This window comes from Sus scrofa, chromosome 13 (assembly GCF_000003025.6).
Source record: "Sus scrofa isolate TJ Tabasco breed Duroc chromosome 13, Sscrofa11.1, whole genome shotgun sequence".
Taxonomy (NCBI): Eukaryota; Metazoa; Chordata; class Mammalia; order Artiodactyla; family Suidae; genus Sus; species Sus scrofa.
In genome coordinates, this window is record NC_010455.5 from 106,242,917 (window position 1) to 106,270,252 (window position 27,336).

At 36.4% G+C, this 27,336-nt stretch overlaps 1 protein-coding gene across 5 annotated transcripts in view; it reads right to left on the reverse strand.

The window, feature by feature from the left end:
* The window catches only part of ZBBX (zinc finger B-box domain containing), a 117,704-nt gene extending 92,984 nt beyond the window's left edge, over positions 1-24,720 (reverse strand). For 3 of the 5 annotated variants that reach the window (XM_021069757.1, XM_021069754.1, XM_013982177.2), the window contains exons 1-6: positions 24,633-24,720; positions 18,389-18,505; positions 13,672-13,785; positions 11,156-11,246; positions 3,844-3,892; positions 2,833-2,942 (exon numbers count right to left, since the gene is read on the reverse strand). In XM_021069757.1, coding sequence (XP_020925416.1) covers positions 2,833-2,942; positions 3,844-3,892; positions 11,156-11,246; positions 13,672-13,785; positions 18,389-18,456 — 432 coding nt within the window. In that variant the 5' untranslated portion in view covers positions 18,457-18,505; positions 24,633-24,720. Of the gene's footprint in view, positions 1-2,832; positions 2,943-3,843; positions 3,893-11,155; positions 11,247-13,671; positions 13,786-16,649; positions 17,969-18,388; positions 18,506-24,632 lie in introns of those variants that run through there. The other 2 variants (XM_021069755.1, XM_021069756.1) reach the window with 2 other exon arrangements.

The following is a 27,336-nucleotide window of genomic DNA, read 5'->3' on the forward strand; positions in this document are numbered from 1 at the left end:
AAAAATGTAGATATGGGCCCCATCCTACCACAGATGCTTCTTCGATGATGGAATACCCAAGTGCAGTTTTAGCAAATATCTTTTTAATTTGATCAAGGCTAGATCAGTTATGCTAAGCCTTCAGAATCCATTTGAGTTTAATTAAATTATCCACATTTGCCAAATTAATATGTACTTTTAAACTATCCATTTCACTTTTGTCATGTAGAAACAGCCCAAAGCCCATGGAATTTCTTGTAAAAATAAGAAATCTGGAAATTGAAGTTTTTTTATTTTTACTATAAACATATATGAATGAGACGTATACACCGTGTGCCAACAGCAAAAGCCATACAACTTACTATCTCCTCTCAATGTGCTAGATACAATGCCAAATACTCCATACACATTAATCAATATCCTCAACAACTTGGAGCTCTAGACTACTCTTACCTGTTTTATCCCATTTTACAAATGAGGAAAGAGAAATATAAAGGATTTAAGTCACTTGCTAAAGGTCATCGAGCTAACAACAGGCAAAGTTGAGATTCAAACCCCCAAAATGTAAGCTATTAATCCCTACCTCCCAGCCCTACATAATTTTCCCTGATGAAGATACGGAAAGGTTCAGTCTGATTATCCAGTCAGCATAACCATCTAGACGATGGAAGCTAAGAACATAAGGTAACCTCAGAGTTCACCACTGCAGAGGTCATTATATCTGCCACACTTGAATTCTTGAAAAAACTTGTTGTGCTTTAACAAGTAATGTGGGATGTCATTTGCATTTCAAATAGAAAAACACGCTTTCTTAAAATCTTGGTAAAATTGTTTAGGAATAGTTACAGACTAAATCCTGGCATCTATTTTTCAATAGTTTTCAGGAAAATCAGTTTTGTAATCACTGCACACTTCATCACTCTCATCTGCTTTCCAGCCAAGGCATATGCCATTTATTCTGTCTGGGATGTCCTTCACTTGCTTTTCCTTCTCTCTGGAAAAACAGAGCCTATATTTCCAAGCTAGTCAAGCCTTATCTCCATATGCCGTATTGTTGAAATTCCATGGCCTTTAAACAGTGTTCTACACAGAACAAGATTCACAAGAAATAGTGACTCAGAGCTCCTATGCAAATGCTTTTTCAGATCATGAGCAGTGGACTCCCAATAGTTCAATTCTGCCAGTAAGTCCCTTTTAGCTTTTATACTCAAGCTTCAGGAATATTAGCATTTGTTTATATTTTCTAAACATTTCTGGATAGGTATAATTTGTTAAAATTTCTTAAAATGTTGTTCATCATTATATCAAGCAAGAAAAAAATTAGTATGATATAATAGTAAGAGCTTTATACCAAGAGCCAGGGTTTTATATTTGACATTATTAGCTCTTTATTAGAGCCTTCCAACTCTCTGAGCTCAGTTAAAACTGCCATGAAATAAGGCTGGTAATACAATCTTAAATCAGAAGGGATTATAGGCAAGTTCTCTGAAATTATAATAAATAGTTATAGTAATCCATAAATATTAATTATAATCATCAAATTCTTTAAGGGGAAAACTGCTTCTTAAGTGTATATAATATTTTATTTGCAAAAGATAATGGAGAGCTTCCTTTTGGTTATCTTTAATTATAACAATTTTTTCAATATCAGAAAAGTTTTAAAGAAATTGCTTATTCAACAATTATTTGTTGAGAATCTATTAAATTGTAGGCATAAGTCTAAGCGATATGCACAGAGCAGCAAACAAAACTAAATCCCTACTCTCATGAAGTCTACATTGTAGGTTTGTGGAAAGCAAACAAATAAATGTACATTAAAGAGTGATAAACGTTATGCAGATGATGAGGCAGCTTCACAAAACTAGAGAGTACAGCTCAGTTGTTGCTCTTTTATAAAGGGCACCAGGATAAGCAAAGTTTGAGCTGAACTTACTGACATGAGGAGAACTTGGGGGGAGACATTTTGATGGAGAGATTCAAAAGTTGAATTTTGAACATGTAAAATTAGCAATTTTTATTAGTCACTAAAGTAGAAGTATTGATTAGGCAGTATAGTTGAAAGTTCAGAGGAAAGGTGTGAGTTAGAGATGTAAATGTGAGAACCAACAAAATAGAATTTGTCTTTAAAGCCAGGAGAGTGGATGAAACCACCTAAAGAGTAAGTATAAATAGACCAGAGAAGAGGTCTGAGGACTAAGCTCTGTGGCACTCTCATGTTAAGGGGTCAAGAATACAGAAAACCAATAAAGTCTCACACAGAAAAATACATACCATAGCATTCCATTTATATAAAGTTCAAGAACAGGTCTAGCACCACTAAATGTAAGCTGCTAAAAATGATCACAACTGTGACTGGCTTTGTTGTGGGGGTTAATTGGAAAAGGCACAAGGGAACCCTATGGGGTAATCTATAATCGTGATGGGGATAGATAAAAGATCTATCCATTTCACAGCAAGTAAATTACACCTCAATTAAAAAAAGAGAATGGGAGGAGAAATACAATGATAGCAAGTGAAGACAAGTCTTTAGAAGTGTTATAGGGATACAGAGGGAGGTGTGGAGACCAGAGAAGAATTTTTGGTGTGGTTTTGGTTTGGGAAATACTGCAGAATGTTTATGTGCTGACAGGTATGATCCGAGGGAGAGAGGAGGTTAGGTGGTGTCCTTAACGGGAATGGGAGATTGAGAGTCAGTGCACTGTGCAGTGTTGGCCTTTCCTGGCAGCCTGCACACTCCACCCTTAGTAACAGTCACGAAGGAAAAGGACACGGCTACCAAAGCAGGTTAAGTGAGGAGGGGTGTATGAGCCCAGGTAAAAGTTCTGTTCTAAGATGGTATTACAGTGCACGTACTAGCAGAGCAGCTTTGGTCTCACACTGTCCACAAACCTTCCCTTTTATCTTGGGTTTTTCACTTTCAGAAGAATTTGCCATTTTATAATTAAATGGCTCTTTCACTGGCTCTGAAAGGAAAAAAAAATCAGATCAATCACATTAAAATATGATGTTCATTTTTCTGTTAAAGTAATGAAATTATGCCCAAACAGTATTTAAATATGTTGCCCCAAGAAGAATGGCATGTAGCCAAGTCTAATCTTCCCGGGGGGTCCTCTCTCCCACCCCCTGCAACCACAGGGTCACACAAATCCACCAGTATCCATTCTGCTGTAAACCGAATTGAACTAAGTAACAGAAATTGAACTAAATAACTAAAAAACAGAAATTAAATAACGTAATTGAACTAAAGTAACACAATGTTAAAGACTATGCTTTTAATAGGATTCCTATAGGATTCAGTGCCATCTATCCATCAAACTGAAGCAACACAGAACAACTTCTATAATAAATGTCATATGTATTTCTATAACTTGCTCTATCAAATTATCCTACCTATTCAATTGAATGCATTTATACTTTATTTTAAAAATCTAATTTCTTTTAGAATTATTGTAAAATCAAACTTTACTTTTGGTATTTGCCATTTTCAAATAATTTATTAAAATCTAAAGAAATTTCAACATTTGTTTAATTTCCCAGAGTAATTTTCAATTTATAATTTTGTACTGATAAAATTTTCTTCCTGGTTAAAAGATTATATTAAAGTTTAAGGAACAACATCATCAAAGTCTTCGCTTTTCAAAAATACCAGTATTATAATCATATACTAAGTCGATTTTTGACATAAGTGCCCCCCAAAATAGATAAAATATATTTTGAATATCAAAGATAAAGAGTTATCATTTTTGTGTTTAGAATCTATACTGCATGAACAGTTCTTGTTCTAACACTTAAATTTTCTATGTAATTCAAATGTAAAAGGAATTATATCTTCAGCAACTAATAATACAGTGGCAAACTGTTTACCTTGAAGCTGTTCCCTCAGTAATTTTAATTTCACTTTTCCAGCAGAAAGCTGTATTAATAAAATAGATATTATTTGTCAGGTATACAAACTCAAAGTTTAAGTTACTAATGAAAATATTATAAAGCCGTAACATTTTGGTGCATCTTGAACAAAACAAACATTTCGAAAGAATAATATAATAGGAGATCATCATTAATGCATATAGAGAACTTTTAATTAAATCAAAAGAAAATTTTTAAAGGAAAACTAAATGTTTGAAATATATATAAACCGGTTTATAAAATGTCATAAATTATCTTCAAACAAAAATGATATATCATGATGAAATGATTTTAGGAAAGCACTAGTGTTCAATTATTTTAAAGGTTCAGTAAGCCTTTTCTATCTCTGATCTTTCTGAAACACTTTGTGTAGACCAAATCTAAATTGAATTCTGACTGAACTATTCTGCTTATGTTACTGTAGAAGCTAATATTATTATCTTTATTTGCCCAATTTAGAGAACCACATGTTTAAGCATCATAGATAATAACTTTCAAATATATTATTTGTGATCCCTGACTCTCCCAAGTTGTAGCCAAAAAAAAAAAAAAAAGTAAATAAGAATCATAGCTAGGTATTCCAAATAAATCGTCACTTAAAATCTTTGGTTCTTAAGATTTTAGGAAATGAAACAGACTCGCCAGCTGCACATTCTTGCCTTGGTCTTATTAAAACCAGCATCTGAAGTACATAGCCATTTATGGAGCATGGTGCACATTTACACACACACTGTCGATTCATGCCTCGTTTTCAATTTGCAATTTGCATGCTCAATTGCCCAATTTGTACATGAGAATATGAGAACAATGGTTGCCTCTATGTCTATGGCTGTACCAACTGCAGTCATCTTTGAAAATTTAGGCCTGATTATTCTCAGTGAATCCAGCGGTTTTGCTTCAAAAGGGCATTTGTTTGTTCACTCACATTCTTGAAGGAGCTGCTCAGATGCTATGTACCAAACACAGCAGACAAGAAAATAGGATTGAAATAATCAATTTTATGTGAATTACACTTTTATTTTTAAACTGGCAGTGCTCTACAAGTTACAGATAATTTAATCTCATTTTTATAACCAAATTATCCAATATTATTACCTTAATGATACATCCAAATTGCAACATGATCTATGTGGTTATAGGCTACCTAGGCAGAACAGATACACCAAAGAAAACTGAACTCATTATTAGGGAAATTTTAGAGGTCCTTCTTGTTATTGTGAATAATATTTTTCTGTTCTCTGAGTATTTACTTCACATGAATCAAACTGCATAAAAATATTTCACTGAACAAACTGCTAGCTGCTATTTTTAGGTAAATAGAATTTCCTCCTGAGTCTGATTTTTATCTGTTGGGGAAAGAGATGAGGGTGGGGTAGGGCTGGGCCAGGGATACACACACACACACACACACACACACACACACACACACAATCGTATACATGCAAACACACACACATCTATATGCATATGCACATACAAATATATATATATATAAGGATATGCATATGAAAGTATATGTAAAACATCAGGAATTCAATATACTGAAGCCTATATCTTATTAACTCAGTGATACCTCCACCAGGAGATGCTCAAGGGGTGTCATCTGGGCCCAGGGCAGCTGGGTGGCTCTACCGCACAGACACATATCACCTGGGCCTCTGGGCTCAGACTACACTGTCATCAGCCTTCCTGGCATTCTCAAACACCTCCAACCTGCCACCAATGCCTAAATCTGCCATGCTGGGTCTATACTCCTCATCATACAAGCCACCCCTCCAAATATTCTCATTTGTAATCCAATTAGCTATTTAACCTTTGCCATTCTTTTCTATGTGCCCTTCCATGAAAGTTTTATTAAGTAGTCAATTTAACTATCTTATGTCTTAAACCCTTCCTAAAAATATCTCTTCCAAAAGTTCACACTAAGTGGACCCATCTTTCCTCACAAACAGCCTTCTCCATAGAACTCTCCAGAGGTAATATAGTTCCATCTCTGCTTCCCTTCACTCACCAGGAGAGAAGGAAAATGCTCTCCCAGTTTGCTCCTCAGTGCTACTTCCAGAATATTGTTCTACTCTCATCATTCATCGAAGTTGCCTCTACTGATGGTCCTTACCACCCACTCATTGCCTTTATCAACATCCAGGATTTTCCTCCACCTGAACCGTAGCAATCCGCTCAGTGCTTCTCTCCATCACATTTCTGGGTGATGAGTACAGAGACTTCATTGTCCCTGGTCACCTGACATCCTGATGCTGAAAACCCTCTGACATGCTGACTACTATGAATATCTAAGTGCCTCTTCAGCCAGCTGACCATTATGACCAAACCTTGAACCTAAGCATCAATCTGAATAGCCACACCTTCAAAAGCCCAAACTCAGAGTTTCTCAGTGCTAGCTACAATCAACTTACCTCCTTTCTCTTAGACCTCCCATCTACCTACCATTGTGATGAAATAATACTCCCTGGGTCCCCTGAAAATCCATGCTGAATAAGCCCAGTGGGCTCTTAGGGTGATTCAGCAATCCATTCGTTTGCAGCTAAACCTCAAATATGAGTCCCATAGTGGCTACTCCAAACCTTCCCCATTCCCAAAACTCAAATTCACCCCATTTCCCCTCCTTAATCTGAACAATGATCTTGCCTTCAAATTTACTAAGAATGTTAAGATCTTCCCATAAAGATTTTTTCCACAGGGAGTTCCCGTCGTGGCGCAGTGGTTAACAAATCCGACTAGGACCCATGAGGTTGTGGGTTCAATCCCTGGCCTTGCTCAGTGGGTTAAGGATCTGGCATTGCCCTGAGCTGTGGTGTAGGTTGCAGACATGGCTCGGATCCCAAGTTGCTGTGACTCTGGTGTAGGCAGGTGGCTACAGCTCCGATTAGACCCCTAGCCTGGGAACCTCCATATGCCATGTGAGCGGCCCTAGAAAAGGCAATAAGACAAAAAAAAAAAGGTTTTTTCCACAGCTTGCTGCCCCAATGCCTGTCAAAAGCAACCTCTAGAAAATGCACCTTCATAGTTCCCACCTTAGCAAAGCAGGCTAAGGATCCAGCGTTGTCTCTGCAGTGGCTTAGACTGCTGGAGAGGTGTGGGTTCGAACCCTGGCCGGCACAGTGTGTTAGGGATCTGGCATTGTCGCAGCTGTGATGTAGATGCAGTTGCAGCTTGGATTTGATTCCTGGCCCAGGAACTTCCATATGCTGTGGATGTGGCCAAAAATTTTAAAATAATTAAATAAATAAATGAAAGTAAAAATGCACCTTCTCTACCACCAGTTTTCTTTTCCATCTTTCTTGTCTCAGAGAAAATCTGCTTCTTTCCCCGGCTCCAACCCTCCTCACTGAGCTACGTCTTCAAAGGCTACGTCTTGAAAGCAACTGATTCCTCTCTTATTTGGCTCTTCAATTTTGTCACCATGAATGAATCTATACCTCAGCTACAAACTGGCTCTCATCTTCCCCGATTCTAAAAAACATGTAATAAAATCTCCCTCGATCCCATTAAAGCCTTGAGAGTTCATCCTCTGTTCTCATGTTCACTGAAACTTCAGTCTTTACTTGTCGCCACCTGCCTTTCTTTTTTAACCGCTTGAAATACATATTTTACATCTGGTAACAATCCAACCATCAAATCAAATTTATTGTTTTTTTAAAAATTCTCAGTCTCTGTAAATAAACATTTTAATGTGATTTTTAGTTAATGTTACAATTGGTTTCACACACATTATCTCTCACATTGCTCAAAACTCTGTGAAGTAGTCAGCAAGTATGGCTATGCATGTTTACAAATATGCTAACGCAAGGCCCAGAGGCTATGTCACTTGCCTAAAAACATAAAGATAAGGAAGCAAGTCAGGATTTTAATCTATGTAATCTAGCACAGGATTTCTTGACCTTGGTACCATGGACATTTGAGGCCAAATAATTCTTTGTTATACATTGTGCACTGTAAGATGTGCGGCATCACCCCTGGCTTGTAGCCACAAGACACCATTAGCCTCAAAAAAAAAAAAAAAAAAAAAAAATTCCTCTCAGGGGTGATAACTAAAAATATGTCCGAACATTGCCAAATGTCTCCTGGGGGGGGAGAGAAATGCCCCGCTGAAAAACACTGCATAAATTATACTAAATTTTTTTCAATACACAGCACATCAATCAAGGTTGATGTCTCCATTTTTTATAAAAATGTCCTCATTTATTTTTGTTTTCTATGAAATTATATTACTTTGACTCTACTTCTCCCATTCTTTCTCTTCTCAGGCTCCCTTTACTGGAGAGCTGACAAATTATCTTAGAACTAGCCTGCATTCCAGTTCTTTACCCTGACCCTTGACAGGAGCAAGTTATTTAACTTCTTTGATGTTAAATTACTTCATCTGTGGAACTGGAAGAATAACAACTGCCTCTTAAGAGTGACACAAGCACTTAATGAGACAAAACAGGAAAAGCACTGTTGACTGATATAAAACTGTGAGTAAACACTAAAATTCTCTTTGCTTCCATATTCTTTGAGCTTATTCATTCATACCTGCCCTTTATACCTTTCTTCTCCTTTTTATATATTCTTAGGTAGCACATTTACTCTCTCAGCTTCAACTAACACTTGAGAATGCAAACAAAACTCTACATCTTGGAAGTCTGCTAAGAGAGTAGAACTCAAATGTTCTCATACAAAAAAAAAAGGTAAATATGGATGTGTTTATTAACTCAGGGGAAATCCATTCAAAATGTATATATAAATCAAATCATCATGTTGCACACTTTAACTATCTTACAATTTTATTTGCCAATTATACCTCAATAAAGCTTCGGGGAGGAAGGAAAGAAATCGGGGGAGGGAAGGAAGAAGGAAGCCAACTAGCTAACTCTAAATTTAAACACCAGAACTTTTTTCTTGCTCCCTTATTTATTCTATCTCCTGGGCAATATCAGTTATATATTTGACTTCATTTTCTTTCTCACTGTGTTTTGGTTCCATGTTTCCTTCATATTTCTTCTGCTACATTCTAATTCAGACTCTTCTCATCTGACCTCTAGATTCTTTCAATAGTCTTCTATATCACTGCTTCTGTACTCTGTAACTCTGACCTCCAAAGTAGCATGTATGCATGCCTGAGGGAGCGCAGGAAAAGATCAAAGAAAAAAAAAGAAATATCTACTCATGGTTATATCATCCTTGGTTGATTTCCATATTTTGTTCCACAATGCACATGATATATTACTAAATTAGTATGTATATAAATAAATTATAAGTAAATAAAAAGTTCATGGATAGAAAGTCCATTCTCTGAGTATATCATTTTTGTTGTTGTTGTTTTGTTTTGTGTTTAGCTTTTTTTAAGGCTGCACCTGCAGCATATGGAAGTTCCCAGGCTAGGGATCGAATTAGCGCTGCAGCTTCCAGCTTACACCACAGCCACAGAAATGCCAGATTTGAGCCGCATCTGTGACCTATACCTCAGCTCACAGCAACCCCGGATACTTAATCCTCAAGGTACTAGTGGGATTCGTTACGCTGAGTCACAATGGGAACGCCCTGAAATATATTTTTTATTGACGTGGTACATGATCAAAAGAATTCAAATATCACATTTTCTATACTCATAAACTCCAAATGCACTGGATAGTAACAAGATCAATGATCACACATCATTACCTTAACCTTGCTACTCTCCTGCTCCAAAGCCATCAGGGAATTCTATTCACCCAATGTAAAAGTCTAGACTCCTGAGTCTGGTACTCAGGCCCCCTACCCGCCTGCCCAATCTTACCACCTTACTTTCCTTTTTTTTTGTTTTTGTTTTTGCCTTTTAAGGCTGTGCCTATGGCATATGGAAGTTCCCAGGCTAGGAGTCAAATCAGAGCTACAGCTGCCAGCCTATGCCATAGCCACAGCAATATGGGATCTGAGCCATGTCTGAGACCTACACCACAGCTCACAGCAACTCCAGATCTTTAACACTGAGTGAGCCCAGGGATTGAACCCACATCCCACATCTTCCGTTTCATTACTGCTGAGTCACACAGGAACTCCCCAGTCTTACTTTCTACTCCTGCCCTTGTAGCTTCCCAAGCCCCTATGCTTTCACCCTCCTACCTAATTATGAGGATTATGGGAACTGACATTATGACTTATTTGTCACTTTTTCATTATAAATATATCTAGTAGACTCAAATTTTTGTAGAACTCAACTATTATTTCCCAAGCACAAATGATTCATACACTAAATGGCAAAAATTATAGTGACTTTTCCTGTAAATATTTTCATATGTGCATCATCTTTTACATTAGGTAAGGATCTCCTTGAGAACAAGGATAATTCACCATAAGACAGACAGCCTTTAATAAATGCTATTGAATAAATAAATCAATAATCACAAAGGGTTAGCATTTTTAATATACTATATTTACAACAATATCTAAAGCATGGAACACTTCTCAGAAAGATAATGAAAATTGCAAAGTGGATTATAAAACTTTTAATCCAAAAATTAAAGAAACATATCTGAGTAAGAGAGTGACACTAAAGAATAAAATGCCTTTTCAAAGCAAAAAGGTTAGAAGTGCCGAGTAAGATGTTCGTAGAGGCCAACTGGCCCAATGAAAGTTTAATGACAGGTATATAAAAGAGAAAAAGCTATATAAGTTAAAACTTACAAAGTCACGAATCTTGTACTAAAGAATCCAGAGAAGCAAAACAGTTTTCTTTACATAAGGACACTCATCTGCTTTTAAACTTAAATATAATGTAATGTCATACTTTATAATGCATAGTAAAGATAAAGCAATTCTATAGCTGAGAAAACTTTAAGCATTTTCCCCTTATGTATTTTCACACATAGAATCAAGTTTATTAATAATTATTATTCAAGCAAAACATAAACACATTAAATAAATATGAAACAATAAAAAGGCAGAAATAAGTCGGTTCTTTGTTATATCAAATAACTTCACTTTCACTTTAGTGTAGAACTACATAGTTCTATTTCACAAATTTAAAACCAGAACTGAATAGAAAAATTCAGTTTAGAAAAATTCAACTGAAGGCGAATTTCAACAAATCAACTTGCATATAAAAAACAAAAATACATTAGAATAAAGAAAGTTGTATATTAACCCATAAAATTTAATCAAAATCCAATAATATGTAAAGTTATTAAAACAGGACTAGTAGGTTCTTCAGGATGGGAGGAAACACAAGATCTGAAAAAATGTTTTATATCTTCCCAGCAAATGGCCTGAGAATCAAATGGTATTTTCTTACCTTAATAACATTTCCTTTATTTTGTGACATCATGTATGAATGATTACCCAATTTGCTAACTTGTCCAGATTTCCAGTGATACCCACTTGACCTTCAATATATATAAACAGAAGACAAAATGTAATTGCTAAATACATTTCTCCCTTTTAATGAAAATAAATATATTTTCCCTATTTCAGGAAATGGATATTCAGTTGTTACCATGTAACAGGCCACCACAAAATGAAAATGAAATATCAATAAGGCCACAATATCCTCAGTAATTCTAAAACATAGCTATACTATATTGTGAAATTTTGAGAAGAAATGAATAAAAGTGAAATGTCCAAACACAAATGAAGAATTTCATTTTTTTAGACACTGAACAATGACTAAAGAAAGCTTTACTGACTTATAGGAAATCTTACAGATTTCTAAGCAGTTTTAAAGGCTAAGGGTTTGCAAACGTAAAAAGATAAAGAAAGCAAAACAATACCCCAAATATTCAGTAGATCTACTAAGTGATGAATTCCTTATTAAGACCACAAATCAGCTCCCACAGTGAAAGGAAACAGAGACTGCAAAGTCAAACTGTTTCATTTTACAGTTTTCAAAGCACTTTTATTTGAGCCTCACAAAATTTTGTGAAGTCAACAGAGCAGAGAGTCTAATTCCCATTTTAAAAAAATAATGAGAGGAAAACTTGCCCAAGGTCACAGAAATAATAAATAATAAAGCCATGATCAGAACACTGGATTTCCATCTTCCTGACCATTGAGTGGTAGGTTCTCATTCTGGCTCTGACATTTACTATCTATGTGACCTTAGAAAAGCATTTAACCATGCTGAAAACCCAGTCAAGCTTTATAATATTTTTGAAAACATCCAAAAAAAGGTTCTTCAACTAATAAAAACTTGCTCTTTGGGGCTGATTTCAGGAACTCTGATTCACAGATATATTCATGATCCAGTGAGAAGCCCAAACTAAGTCCAAAGCAGTAAAGATTTAAACAAATAAGAAAGGAAAGGAAAAACAAAAAATACAAACAAACCAGCAAGAGAAGTGGCCATGGGATCATGAGGATAAGAGTGGCAAGATACACAATAAACTTAGGCAGCTGGGATAATGTATCACATGGAGATGTCTTTGATTAAACCCATGCTCTGGTTATTTGAGAGGGTTGTGTTATGTGTCATAAATAGCCTTTCAAATAGAAAAGCTATAAGAATAAATACTAATGACACTGTAATACACCTTTGAATTTTCTTTAATGGTTCAGGAGGTACTTCAGAGATATTTGACGATCATCATTTTGAGCACACACACACAAAAAAAAGCAAATTTAATACACACAAAAAGTCTGGTAACATTTAGTACCACCAGAAGCACACAAAACACACACTCTCATCTTCTGTAGGAGAAAGTTGTACACTTTTGAAGCCTACTGGAAAGACAAGTTCTCCAATGTCTACCAAAGTGTAAACTGCCATATATTCTGATCTAAAATTACCTGGGTAGGAATTTATCCCATAGATACTCATATATGTTAGCAAAAATAAATGTAGAAGCATATTCATGTAAGCATGTATAATCACAAAATACTAAAAACTTAATCAAGACTTTTAAAATAAATGCTGTTATATCCACACAAAGAAATACAATGCATCCATTAAAAGAATGAGATCACAGTGCACTGATATGGCAAGAGCACTAAGAGATATCAAATAAACAAGGAGGGAGTGAATCCATTCACATATTTTTATAGATAACCTCATTTATAGAAACATAAGAGACATGTCAGATACTAATCTACAAACACAAACACACTTTCAAACACACATACATATATACATATATACACACATAGCTTGTACAAGGGTAAGATAAGACATTTGTAGAGAGAAACATTTTAAATAGGCTGAGAGTCAGCCTACAGTGAAGAAGGGATAATTTCCACTATATAACTATCAGTTCTACTTGCTTTTAATTATATTTTTAATGATATTTATCATTTTTACAACAAAGAAAAATTTTCAGTAATATTTGTACAGATATGCAAACATAATATCAGAGAGCTCTCATTAATAAAATTTCAAGTAAAGCACAATTGCTAAAAATACTTCAAACATGCTTGAGGGTCCATATGATTCTTGTCTATGTACCTATAAGCCCCTGCCCCAAAAGTCTCTTAATAAATAAAAATGCCTTAAACCTAAACTGGCAATCTTCTGTTAACGGCAATTTTACGGGAGCAAAGGACAAATTTAGCACTTCTGTTCTAAACATTCCAGACTATAAATGGTTCAGAAGGGTAATGTAAGAAGAGAAATAAGTCAGTGTATTAAGGACCAAATAAGGTTTGGAGAAAAGGGACACAAATAGAAAAAATAGGGGAAATTTAATACTGCTTATTCATTAGGAAAAGCCAGAAATGATTCACTTAGATCAGATCATCACTGGAATGACAATAATGTATAAAATAGTTCATGACATAATTCAGTCTATTCCTCTAAAATTCTCTAAAAATGTCACGTACCCTCTTTCTTCCTTTTCTTTGCTCCTTGTTGATTGGAATTCTTGTAGTTTCTTTTCCATCTCTTGGTTCTCCAACTCTAACTGGACTTTCTCCATTCTCAGTTCTTGAGCATTTCTGAATAAGGTTTTAATACAGAATGTTCATTTGGAGTCAAAAAACAAACAAAAAAGAGAGAAAGAAAAGGTGGGATAATTTTACATCATTGTTTGCCCTCCATTAAAATTATGGATAATAAATTCATGGTTAAGCATTTTAATAACAACTTCCTTTGTATTCTTTGAAATATGGTTTCTAAAGTTAGCATTTACCTTCCATTAATATTCTCCTGAAACAAAGTATTGCTTCAAATCCTAGACTTTTGTTTTTCCTGTTACATTGCTAGAGATTTCAATGCATAATACACTTGACACATGAGCTATGTCTTTATATATGCAAAAACATCCATGACACACAAATATAAGTTACAATAAAAATTACTCTCTAATTTTCATACTGTCTTTACTGTGAAAGATTCAAGTGGTTAGAATCATAATGTTTAAAATAATTATTCTGGGAGTTCCCGTCATGGCTCAGTGGTTAATGAATCTGACTAGGAACCATGAGGTTGCGGGTTCGGTCCTTGGCCTTGCTCAGTGGGTTAAGGATCCGGAGTTGCCATGAGCTGTGGTGTAGGTCGCAGACAAGGCTCAGATCCCACGTTGCTGTGGCTGTGGCTTAGGCTGGCATCTGTAGCTCCGATTTGACCCCTAGCCTGGGAACCTCCATATGCCATGGGTGCAGTCCTAAAAAGTAAACAAATAAATAAATAAATAAATATAAATTTTAAAAATAAAAATTAAAAACATTGCAATTCTCAAAATAAAAAATGAAAAACATAGATATAAAATAGAAAAGAATTATTCTGTATGGGCAGAATACACATTTCTGCTAATCTAATCATCTTGGAAAACATGCCGTGTATGTATAATACAAAGAAAACAGAAAAGAGCAAGCCTGCTTGGGGCCTATTAGGGAAAAAGCACATATTAAGGGTTTTGGTACCATCAAAGGGATAAATTCCAGCTGAGCTATGCACCACCTATTGTTTCCTCTTAAGGAGAGCAACAAGAAGAAAAATTTTTGAGGACAGAGCAGAGCCCCCTTACAGATTCTCGTACAAGAGATTTTGTAGTAATATCTGAAGCTCATCAAGCTTTTGACATAAGCCATTTTCTTCATTTTATAACTCTGGTTCCTTGTCAGCATTAGTCACTGACTCTCTCCTTTACAGAAAAAAGCCAACCTAGTTCTCTAGCTTTCCTTATCTATCATGAGTATAAATCTCTTCTTTCATTATTACATTAGTATTTATATAATTGAATAGTGTGGGCACCTATGCATGCAATGGCAAGGAACCAAAATAAGAATAATGAAGATAAGAGAAATAATTCATAGAGGTTGTGAGCAGTTACCAAAGAGGAAGTGGGCCAAAGATATGCCCCAAGTGGACAAATCCAGAGAGCTATGTGGAGAGTGATAGGAGGCAAAAACTGTCCAGAGGGTACAGAGAAGCTGAAGAGACTGAGAAAGAGAGGCATTAGTTTCATTGTAACTGCTCCACAAGGAGTAATTTAACCCATCCTACAAACAAGCACTATAGTAAGTGATAGGATGTGAGACCCAAAGGAGCTTCCACTGTAGAAGACATGCATGAAGGTAACTGAAGCCAAGTATAATGGCGCTCTCGTTGGAGAAGCACAGGGAGATACTTGAGCACATAGGAAGGGTACATGCCCAGCCCCTGGGAACATAGGAACAGTTCCTGGAGGAGGTGAAGACTAAGATGAGCCCTAAAGGATGAAAAGGACTTAGCCAGTCAAGGGAGGTGGTAAGAGCAGTATTCCAGGAAGAAGGAAAACTGCAGGCACCAGAAGGAAAAAACAATGTGTCAGTCAAGGAACTATAAGTTCCCTGTGCCTGGGCATTAAGTGCAGGATGGGAAAAGTAGCAAGAGATGGAACTGCTGAAGTGGACAGCAGCCAAATCATGAAGAGCCCTGCAGGTCATGATGAGGAATTGGGTTTGTGTCCTATGAGCAATAAGAATCTTTAAAAGGTTTTAAGAGAATTGGGAATTGATCAGACTTGCATTTTAGAAAGATCATTCTTACTGCATAATGGAATATTAATTACAGGGTACAAGGTTGAGAGCAAGGCAGCCAGTTAGGAGACTATTTAAGTAATCCTAATAATAGAGAGACTGTGCTGGTCTGACTGCATGGAGACAGTGGAGAGAAAAACAGGAACATCTGAGAAATATAAGGAAACAATTAACTGAATTTGGAGACCAAGCAGAAGGAGGTGACCGACCAGAGAAGGGACAAAGAAGGAGCCCGGGACAACCCATGGAGTGACCAGGAAGACAGTGATGTCATTTCCTGAGCTCATTATTTCTGGGGTGGGCTAAGGACACAGTTCAGGATTGGTCCCCAAGCTGGTCTTCCTGCACAAAGTCTCAATCGGCCTTCAGAGGAAGAGTTCAAAAGCACAAATATGACTGTGTTACTTGTTGGCTTTGATGTTTTAGAAACTCCCACTGTGGTAGAGGAAAGAGGTAAGACTGAAAAAAAAAAAAAAAAAAAACCCAAAAAAACAAAAAAAAAAACTGGCCTATTTACTGGCCACTTGGGTAAATTGATGGTGGGATTCCATGGATCTGGAACATGACCAAAGATTCCTCCTGTGTCTAAGACAGACTTAGATACAGTCAGAAGGACAACTCAAGTTGGTCCTACAGAGATGATGTCAATACAACAAATCCAAGAGCCAGAGACAGCCCACTGAAGTGGTTTGGGGGCTGAGAAAGAGGTAGAAAGGGGTTGGAGAACACCCAAATGTCAGGCGATATTGAAACAATGGTTAAGAGAATGTCAAAATAAAAGGACTTGGAACAAGGAAAGGAACAAGGAAAGGGCAAGAAAGAAACTCCGGAGCAATTACCATAGACTGGGTGTTCCTGTGCTAGCTTCTGTGAGTTGTGGATCATGGGTGGATCAGGGAGACATGCAGGCCAGGGAACATGTCTCCCTTCCCCTCCAAGATAAATTCCATGTAAGTTAACTTATTAACTATACGGCCTTGCCTTCTCTCCAATCTTGTTCTACAAATCTTAGTAAACTGGTTACATCTCAAAGTCCACAGATTACGTGTCTATGTGCCTTTGCACAAGTTCCACCCAGTAACTATCCAACTAACAGCTTTTCCAGCAAAGCCAAGAGACCTCCTTATCTTTGCTCTAGCAGTCTGGGCCATGTTCTCATAGCTGCCTATGCTTTAATGTTACATCATGTATAACACTATTTTGTAAAAGTAATTTTACTTACTCACATCTTATACAAGCTACCTGAATGCAAAGATTGTGACCTCCTTCTTTTGTATCCATCATTCCTTAGCACAGTGTGTAGAACATGTGTACTTAGTAAATGTTTGTTGGATGAATGTTTATAGGTATAAACACAGACTTAAAACATATCACCAAAATCAGATAACACATAGCTCCTTCTCTTTTTGTATAAAGGAAAATTAGTAATACTAACAATTGGATAGTTCCCCTCCCCACCAAAAACTAGTAAACCTAATGATGGTAATGCAATATAACATTTTTCCAGCTGACACAACGCTTTTACACACGGGATCTCAAATGTGAAGGGAGAATTAGGGAAGCTCTAAAGACACTGAATAATCACAGGACTATTGATCTGGATCAGGGAACTCAGAAACTAAAATCAAAAATCCACAGTTTGCCCCCCACCCATGCTGATTGGCCCTGAATAATACCTGAGAGGAAAGCCTTGGGAATTTCCAGGGACTGTAGATGATCTTAAATGGAAACAGTATATTGATCCTTCTGGTACTCCTACCATGTCATGAAATTGACAAGATACCCAGAATTGCTTGGCTTAGGTTGAATACATCTCCCAGGTAATCTAAGACAAAAAATACCCTTCCCAGAAAAGGTGAATTTAACCTGATGTCCTTTAACTATGCAAAGTCTAAGGGTAGTTCCTGATTTCTCTTCCCTGTTTAAAGGTCCCTCACTCTAATAGCCTCCTTAAATTTCAGTTTCTTTCAGTTTCTTAGGGTGATTCTTTTAACATTTTGAATAAGTGTTACAAAAATATTTGCAACTTTTTGTTATATTGCTTCAATAGTTGATAAGCCCAATTTACATTGATTCTTGTAGAATAGATATTTTTAGTCCTAATTTTTAAATTATAGATTTATAATACTTCAAATCTACTTTCTCAGGGAAAAAAAAAAAAAGAGCAATGTAGGGAGAGTTCCTGTTGTGGCTTAGTGGTGACAAACCTGACTAGTATCCATGAGGTTGCGGGTTTGATCCCTGGCCTCGCTCAGTGTTTTAAGGATCCAGTGTTGTGGTGAGTTGTGGTATAGGCTACAGATGTGGCTCAGATGCCACGTTGCTGTTGCTCTGGCTGGTAGTTAGAGCTCCCATTCTACTACCCCTAGCTTAGGAAGTTCCATATGCTGCTAGTGTGGCCCTAAAAAGACAAAAAATAAAATAAAAATAAAAAGCAATGTGAGGAAAAAGGAGATAAAAATTCACAAAATTTGATTTCAACTCTAAACAGCCTCATGTGAAAAGAATACTCTAAATTATAGCATACAGAAACTTCAGCAACTACTTATAGTTAAGCAATAAACATATGTGCACTTACTTATATTTTAGCTTTACAGAATTTCCAGGTTTTCCCCATGGAAGAACCACAAAATCTTTAGTGTTCATGATTACTCTCTTAGTATTGTTTAAAAATTATTGTGATTTGCAAAACCTTCTGAAAAAATAACAAAGACAAAAGAATTATGTCAGAGGTAAAGCAGTTAAGTTACAAATTTGAAACTACATATAACTCAGGAAAACTTTAAAACCAGAAATTATTTTGAGGGAAAAGGCTGAATCAAAGTTTAAGCAGCAAAAGTTATAACATATGTTATGTTTAACAAATATTTATATGCTAATATAACTATAACATAGCTGATGGAACTAAAATTTTACCAACAATCCTATAGCAAAAGACTGTGGAAACATTCAACTAAAAGTGAAGAATGAATTCATTAAGACAAATAGAGTACATATTCTGGCTCTATGATTACAATTATAAAATACATATCAAGTACTCATTCTCTTCCAAAAATAACATCCAAGGCTAAATATAGTGAAAACTTCAGAAATGCAATCCAAACTCAAAAATCTTCTTTTACATATGTATTAATATAAAATGATAATTAAAGTATGTAATAATTACTCAAAGGCATTCTAATATCCTCATTTATCAAAGAAAAATTTAATGATGCTCTTTGCCTAAGATTGGAAATTAGCATATTTAGAGAGAATTTTTCAACAAGAAATAAAACAAAAAAGATTTTTTTACCTAACTCCAAGTTAACCAGAAAATTAAATTATTCAGAATACCCTGGTTCCTGAGTATCCCAATTACTCATGGTTCTACAATAATTTACTCTGTAATGCTGAATTACTGAATTGCATGCACTATTCAATTTTTACATAAATAAGAGTTTCCAAACTTCAAACACTTTTAAAGAAATATAAGAGGCAATATTATAGAGTCCAGAGTCTTAAATGCCCAAACCATTTGATACAGTCATTATACATATATGCTCCTATGTGCTCATAACCCCTATAAATATTCATTGTGGTTCAGTACTTTACTGAGACATAAAGGAGTCAGGGCCCAAGGAGATTTGTTTTCTGGACTCAAACACTGCAGAGTCAGGGCATACAAGACTTATACACAAAAGCCATAACACAAGGTAGTAATTACAAAGGCTGTAAAACATAAAAAGGGAGAGAAATAAGAGATTGCAGACTGCTGTCATTTAAAGTGGGACTTTAAGGTAAAGGGAGGCTAATATATGAGGATGTGGATGGTTGAAATTTCCCCATTGCAGAAAGAACAACTTTTGAATGGAGGGGGGGAAATTGTTGTAAATTTAGAAATGTAGGCTGAGACCCAATAATAGGAAACTTTAAATGCCCACAAAAAGCATTTGTAGTGTATTCTGTAGTGAATGAGAGTCAGTGAAAAGTTTAGAGGGAAGAAAAGAAAACAGGTTAGGAGGTTTGCTCAAAGACAAAGGACAAAAGGCATCAGACCAGGAGTCACCAAGTTTAAGTCTATTGTGACACTAGAGTTGATACAATTGAATGGATCAAATCTCTGGGAAATTGTTTTATACTTTAAGCAGTGCAAGAACTGATCAAAACATTTTTGGAATGTCTCTTTTGAAATTGTCTGCAGAGTCCATCTTATACTCAACACACACACAAATCTACTTTGCTGTGCCTCATTCAAAACTAAAAATGATACTGTCCAGCAGGAGCAAGTGCTTTGTCCACTTAAATCTAGTTTCAATTACTCTACCTCTAAAAATCAAATCTAGCCTGGAAGGGTAGATTTTTACTATCCTGGAGGAAATTCTGAAGGAATATATTCTCTGAGGAGAATTCAAAAATGGAATTACTCAAAAAAATTTTATACTGTAAGTAATGTAATGGTTGCATCATAGGACTAATTTTATCTGAGCCTTCGATCTACAGTTAGCTGTTCCTGTGTGACCCAATTGGGGGTACAGAAGTCACAATGGTAAATGAGGCACGGTGTCTTCCCTCAAAGAACTAACAATCAAAGGGAAAACCATAGAAATTATGACAATGCTGTGAAACATTCTGACAGAAGCAAGTATATCTAACTCAGACTTGCTTTTCAACCACCAAACTTTGTCTCTAAAGCTAAAACCAGGGTCAAAGAGAACAAAAGATACCACAGGAATGAAAAACTAAGATTTGCTTTGCTTCTACCCCTTCCTTGTAGGTAAAACTTTTGTCTCATTTTTATCAGAGGCTACCAAAGGTACCTTTAAAAACTTCCAAGGCATAGAGTAACACAGTTTACATATCCCTTTTTGATCTTAATCAGGAAATCTAACCTCTCGACCCTCATCTATTGTCAATAAGTTGTTCATGAAAAGTTCCATAATGTTATCATTAACCATTTTCATTAAAAAATAAAACAAAAGAATCTCCAAAGTTAATGTATGATTAATAATTTAAATTGCTTAATGTCACCAATGCATTGAATATATAATTTTATACATGTATGTACATATGCATAAAGCTGAACAGATATATAAAGACTGAAATGAATGAAAGAAAAATCTGTAAATTTCATTAGGATGAGATGATTCAGATTCATAGCTCTGCTGATAATGTGATTTAACCAATAAATAGTCTTATTCAGGGGGCATTTCACTTCACCGAATGAAATTAGTAAGGCTTCTTCACAATTAAATGTTTTATCAAGTCACACACATAAGCCAATTTTCTTGTATGAAGAAAAAAGGAAGATTATTATTGTGAGTCAAGCTGTTCTGCCTGTTTCCCTTCCTTAAACCAACAGAGAATTAGTCACCTTTCTTGGGATAGCAAGGATATAACAATGTCAGCAGGAAGAATAGGAAAGCACAAAACTTTAGTCACCTAATGGAACCAGAGAAATACAGATAAACCCTATTATGCAAACCTCATAATTCTGTGTCCTTTGGTCAATCAATTTTTTTCTTATAATTAAATACCAAAAGTTCAGTCATTATTTGGAAAGTTTTCTAATTACCTGATTTATTAGACTGCATCATTTTTCTGTCCCCAAACTTGTTCTTCCCCAGACATATACACACAATATGTCCCAAAATTGTACATGACGGTTTCAGTGATCTTTCCACATAAGTTCCCATTTGGGGAAAGCAACCTAAGCATCAAGGCCTGCCACCACAGAAAGGAAATAGGGAATTTACGATGATCTATAAATCTTGAAACTCAGAATATTCGAGTTGCTCTAGCCTTGGAGAATGTAACCATCACACTGCTGGTAGAAGGGATATTTGGGAAACCACTGTTTTTAGGTAATTGAAAACTTATCTAAGGTTAGTTGACTCTTCTAATGACCCAGATCATCTTAGACCTGAAAACCTAAAAGCAATAAATAAAGATATTTCCTTACTTTAGCATATACTTTAATGGGGTCTAATAAGCAAGCTCTTTCGGATGGAGTAGAATGGTTTCCACAATACTTAGAAGTCAGAGACCCAAGCAAGAAATGTTAAATGAAAATGAATTTAATTAAAAAGAGTTAAATAAACAAAATAATTTTACTTTTAATATTTTCCCTGATATAATCCCTATTTTAAACATACATATGTATGTTATACATACATATATATATATATATATATATATATATATAAAATCTAAGGAAAGAACTGAAAACATATGATCCCTAGCTTAATATCCTGTGCTCAAGTGGCCTAATAAAAAAATATAGGCCATTTTCTCCTACCATAGGTCTTAAAAGTAAATTAGAGATTAACATCTAGGGCGCATTCAATCTTTCAACCAAGCAAGATATTTGATAATTAAACACTGCTTCAGGGCACTATTTTTACCTAGTGTGTATGTGCAGGTTCCCTTGAGAACAACTGAAAAAGTTTGGCTTTAAATATCAAGAGGCAAGATATTCCTTTAAAATACTTTCCAACTACAAATGATAAGTAATATTAAAAGTTGATACGAGGTTTAAGTTCTGAAGACCTTTGTGTGAGTGGGGTCTCTGAGTTTCAGTTTGTTTATCCAGTAAAAACAGTGGGGATCTCCCCTTCCCTAATTTGCTGAATACTGAACAGAAGGTCTCCAAGCCTTGGCCTATAGTGATGTGGGCTACTAAAGGGCTTCAGAGAGTCCGGGGTTCAGGGAAGTGGGGAGGCTTAGAAAATACCCTGAAAAGTAAATGAGAGGATCATAGAGACTTTGCTTTGCCCACAGCTGCTCTGATTTCATCCTTTTTACATATTAAGCTTTTGGGTCAAACTATTCAAGAGCTCAAAAAAAGTTTGAAAGGCACAATAGTAAAGTTATATGAAAGTATTATTCATTCCATTATCAACTAAAAACTTTGTATGATTACAAATAGTAATACAAGGTTTAAACCTTTTAGAAACCTAAGTCCTTTTATATTTTGATAGTTTATTTACCCCATTTATTCTCAACACAATCCACTGTTACACCAGGTGCTCTCTTGTGAATATCTTAGGTATGGGAAAATAATCCAAGATTGGTGACAATGCCAGAAATTATAATTTTATTCTCAAACTGTTAGCTCCTCTTAGGATTTGAAATCTAAATTGTTCTACATAAAATAACTAATTAATATCATTCAGATTCTTTCCCCTTTCACACTCCTGTCTTTAAAAGGAAATTTAGAGAAAGAATTGTTTGACCTCAACTACTTTCTAAATTTTATAGCACTTTATTTAAACATCATCTAAACTAGTCTGGGTGTTAAATTGCTCCCATGTAATACAAGGTCACAAATTTTTGTCTCTAAATAGTTCCCTACACACACAGGAAAAAAATACTGAGCTACTCTGCTTGGTATTTAAGATCCTCCATTATGCATTCCAATCTTCCTAAGCCTTATGCTTTATTTTCCCACTTCTCAGTTTACCAAGTTTTATTCTATTCAGGGCCCAGTTTGAAGGCTACCCCTATCATGAAGGCTTCTTTTGTCAGAAGTGAGCTTCTCCTCCTGTAAGGACAGCATATGTATCATTTGGATATGCTGCCTTGTGTTAAAAATTTTTTTTTCTGGCTACTTTGCTTATATAGGTGTTGTTTCCTCAAGTATCCCAAATATTTGAGGGCAGTCCTACCATTGACCTTTGAATCCCTAGCAATTAGTAGAGTGCCTACATACAGTGTACAGTCAGTAATAATGTGCCATTTAAGTATTTAATTTTTTTTTTTTACTGCTTTGAACTAGTTAACTCAATGGGAAAAAAATTAAAACAAACACACCTTCTTCCCCACTTCCACAAATCTATTTTTCTTTTTTCCATGTGCCAGGTATCAGGTTAAGCACTGAGGAATAAGACAGGTATGGTACTATCCCTCACTGAACTTATACTCTGGTGAAGGAAGTAGGAAAAAAATCTAAAAGCAAACAAAATAATTGTTGGAAGTATTAAGTGTTTTGAAGGAAACAAAGGACTTAGGGTCTTTCAAATAATTAATTTGTAATATAACTCGCAATATTATGCGAGGTCAGGGCAGACCTCTATTAGCCAATAAGGTGCTAGAGGGAAGTACAGGTGAATTTTTTTTTCCCTAGTCTTCCTTAAGCATACAGTTTGCACATTTATAACCCTGTGTAGGCTTCAACTTTACATGACTCCTTTTTTTAATGAGTCTTGCTAACTCTGCATATAAGAACACACAAAACTGACTTGTATATCTGAGCTCCTCTAATGCTGATTGATAAGAGAAGAAAAACTTCCACAGCTTCACATTTATCAGGAATCTGACACCCCTCACTGTGACCTTTACTCGGAGGAGTGGGTTTTTAGAACCAAGTGGATGTATGTGACCGCCCAGGCAGAAAGAAGGCTACACAAAGAGGTGTGATTATGGTTTGCCACGAAATCAAAATTTTCAAATAAGATTCAAAGACTTCATTCGAAAAGGTCGGAGTGTAGAAAATGTACAAGTGATGTGACGAAGGCCCTGGTTTCACTGTTTGGTGTTCACCTTTGTTCATGTTTCCAAGAGCATCAGGCTGGGAAGTCTTTTGTTCAGACAAAAAGAACACTTTCAACTCCGGAAGTCAAGGCGGTTTCTTGCAGCTGGCAGGCACCGTGTTGGCCACAAGGCAACTGCTCAGCAAACATCTGCTGGGCCAACGAACCCAGCTCCCCCACGGCCCAGCTCCCCCCGGGCCCAGCCCCCTTTCTCGCCCTTCCGCCCGGCTACCCGCACCACCCAGAAGGGGTATACAGCCCGCTATGCCAAATGCGAGACCCGCCGCCCGCCGCCACCGCAAGCAACCGACCCACCTGCAGCCCCCAGACATCTGCGTCACCCACTGTGGCCCGCCGCAGCGAGCCGCCCAGAGCTTCCGCCTTGGTCTCCTTGGTTACCGCGTTACCTCGATATCTATAGCAACCAGCAGGCTTGCTACTGCGGCTGTTGGCCCGCAGGGGGAGCAAAGGAGCCCTGCAGAGGTAGAGGGAGAAGAAGAGGAAGGGACAGGACAGGTGCTGGAAGATTTGCGCTGGAGAAGATAACATTTGACTCACACTTACGGAGCCCCTACCATATTCCAAGCACTATTCCAAGAGCTTTATTTGTACTGTTTAACTCACCCTCGTAACAGCTCAACTTATATCCAAGAATATTAAGGTACAGAAAGTTTGAATAACATCCAAAATTACAAAGGCAGCAAATGGCAGACCCACTAATTAACCCAAGCAGTTCAGAACTCCCCACATGCATGCTGTTCAGTCACTTAGCAAGTGTCACAATAGGCAGAGTCAGGACTAGAATCTAAGCCTTTGACAAGCCTAGAACTCTCTTTTCCTTATAGCAAATATATGACTCAGGGTGGTGTGAGAGTGTAAGATTTGAGAGAGAGAGAGAGGGAAGGACAAACTTTGTCTTCCAGAGAGTCACCTGTAGTGAACTTATTTTTGGCCTCCTATATATTCTGTAGTTTTTAACCTCTATTTTTATATATGATGCAAGTAGGATATCTGGTTGATTCTATACTTATCCACACTGAATCTATCTTGTTACTGGACTAATAAGCTCAATTGTTACAGTTGATGCTAACTATTGCACCACTGCTTTCCACATTAATGTGCCTGCCAGTACTCATTTAAGAACACGTTGAATGCTTCCCTCTGTCAGAGTCAGCTGTGTAAGATTATAACCAGCATATATAAGAAAATGACAATCACAGTGACAGTCATGTGGCTATGACTGGGCTTTGAAATGAAGGCAGACCTGAGTTTGAGTCCTGGTGCTGCCAGAGCTCACCTGCCATGTGACCTTGAGCAGGTTATAAGACCCAGTTTAATTCAATAAATGAGGTAACAGTACATTGAGTACATACATGGTGTAGCATGGAAGAGTAAATGTAACAATGTATATTGTCTTTAGCACTAAGCCAAGCCCATAGTGGTTTGAAAAATGGTGGTGATATCATAGCTATGTTGTTTATCTTAGTGGTCATGGTATAAATTCACCAAGTCCTTCCTTTAAATCTAATTCAGTAACAAGTTACAAATGGATATGCAATACCACTAGAAGTTTCTTGTCCAGGACTGATTCCCAGACAGCTGTGCCACTTTGAATTACCAGGAAAGGCATTTCCAGCATACATCCCTTCATTCATCCATTCATTCATTTATTCAACAAATATTTATTGAGAGCCCACTGTTCCAAGGCTCTGAAAATACTGCAGGGAAGAAAACATGGCCCCTCTTGTTATCAAACATATATTTCAATGGCGGCAGAAAGATAATAAACATATAAATATAGGTCAAGACCTTTGAAAAATAAGAATCAAGAAAGAGAAAATTAATAAGAGTTCAGATTTAGGTTAGATGGTCAGGGAAGTTTCTGAATGCAGGGATAGAGGAAGCAAGAGGGTAGTCAGGGCAAGAAATATTCCAGACAGAAGAAATAGTAAACAAACTTAAATGCTGACCCAATGAAGAGCAATATTTTCCATAAAACCTCTGATTACTTCTGTATAGCACTTTTTTTTTTTTTTACTTCAAAAAAGAATTCTTGGCATTCTCATTGTGGTGCAGTGGAAATGAATCCAACTAGGAGCGATGAGGTTGCAGGTTTGATCCCTGGCCTTGCTCAGTGAGTTAAGGATCCAGCGTTGCCATAGGCTGTAGTATAGGTCGCAGATGCCGCTTGGATCTGGCGTTGCTGTGGCTGTGGTGTAGGCCGGCAGCTATAGCTCCGATTAGACTCCTAGCCTGGGAACTTCCATATGCCGTGGGTACGGCCCTAAAAAGACAAAAAGACAAAGCAAAAACAAAACAAAACAAAAACAGAATTCTACAATGCATTTACTGGTGCAATAGAAAACTTAACTCATAAAAATATTGTGTAAATTATTCTGATGCTTTTCAAAAGCCTTAGAAAGACATTATCATGCTTATATTTAGCAAAGTTTCTTCTGCATACTCATGCAAAATAGAGCCAAAAAACAAGCCCATGCCAAGTTAAGTAGTAAAATGAAAAATATGAATTGCTTGTCTTTTAAAACCCTGATTAGTGATGAAATGAAATATGTAAAAACAGTAACACCTCTAGAGATAGAATATCCTCTCTACTAAAGTAGAGTGCATTTAATGCACACACCAGCAATTCTGCAAATAGTTTACCATGTCTGTATTAGGAGGATAGTATTCTTGAGGGTTTTGGTAAACCCGTACTTCATTGTGCCAGTCTGAAGATAAGGTCTGAACACAAGTTTTCTGAGCTAGGGATATTCAATTTTAAGAGAGAAAAAATTACTCATGGAGAAATGGAGAGCACAGACTTACAGAGTTCAAGAAATAACTGCAAAGTCATGCTTTAAAAGATACATTCTCTCTCATATGCACGCACACGCATGCACGCTCGCATGCACACACACACACATTTCCATTAAGCAAGCCCAATTCATTAAGTAACTTTATTATAGTCACTAGGCACTGTCTGGAAGAAAACTGTGGTAGGACTTTCTAGTCATAGGTA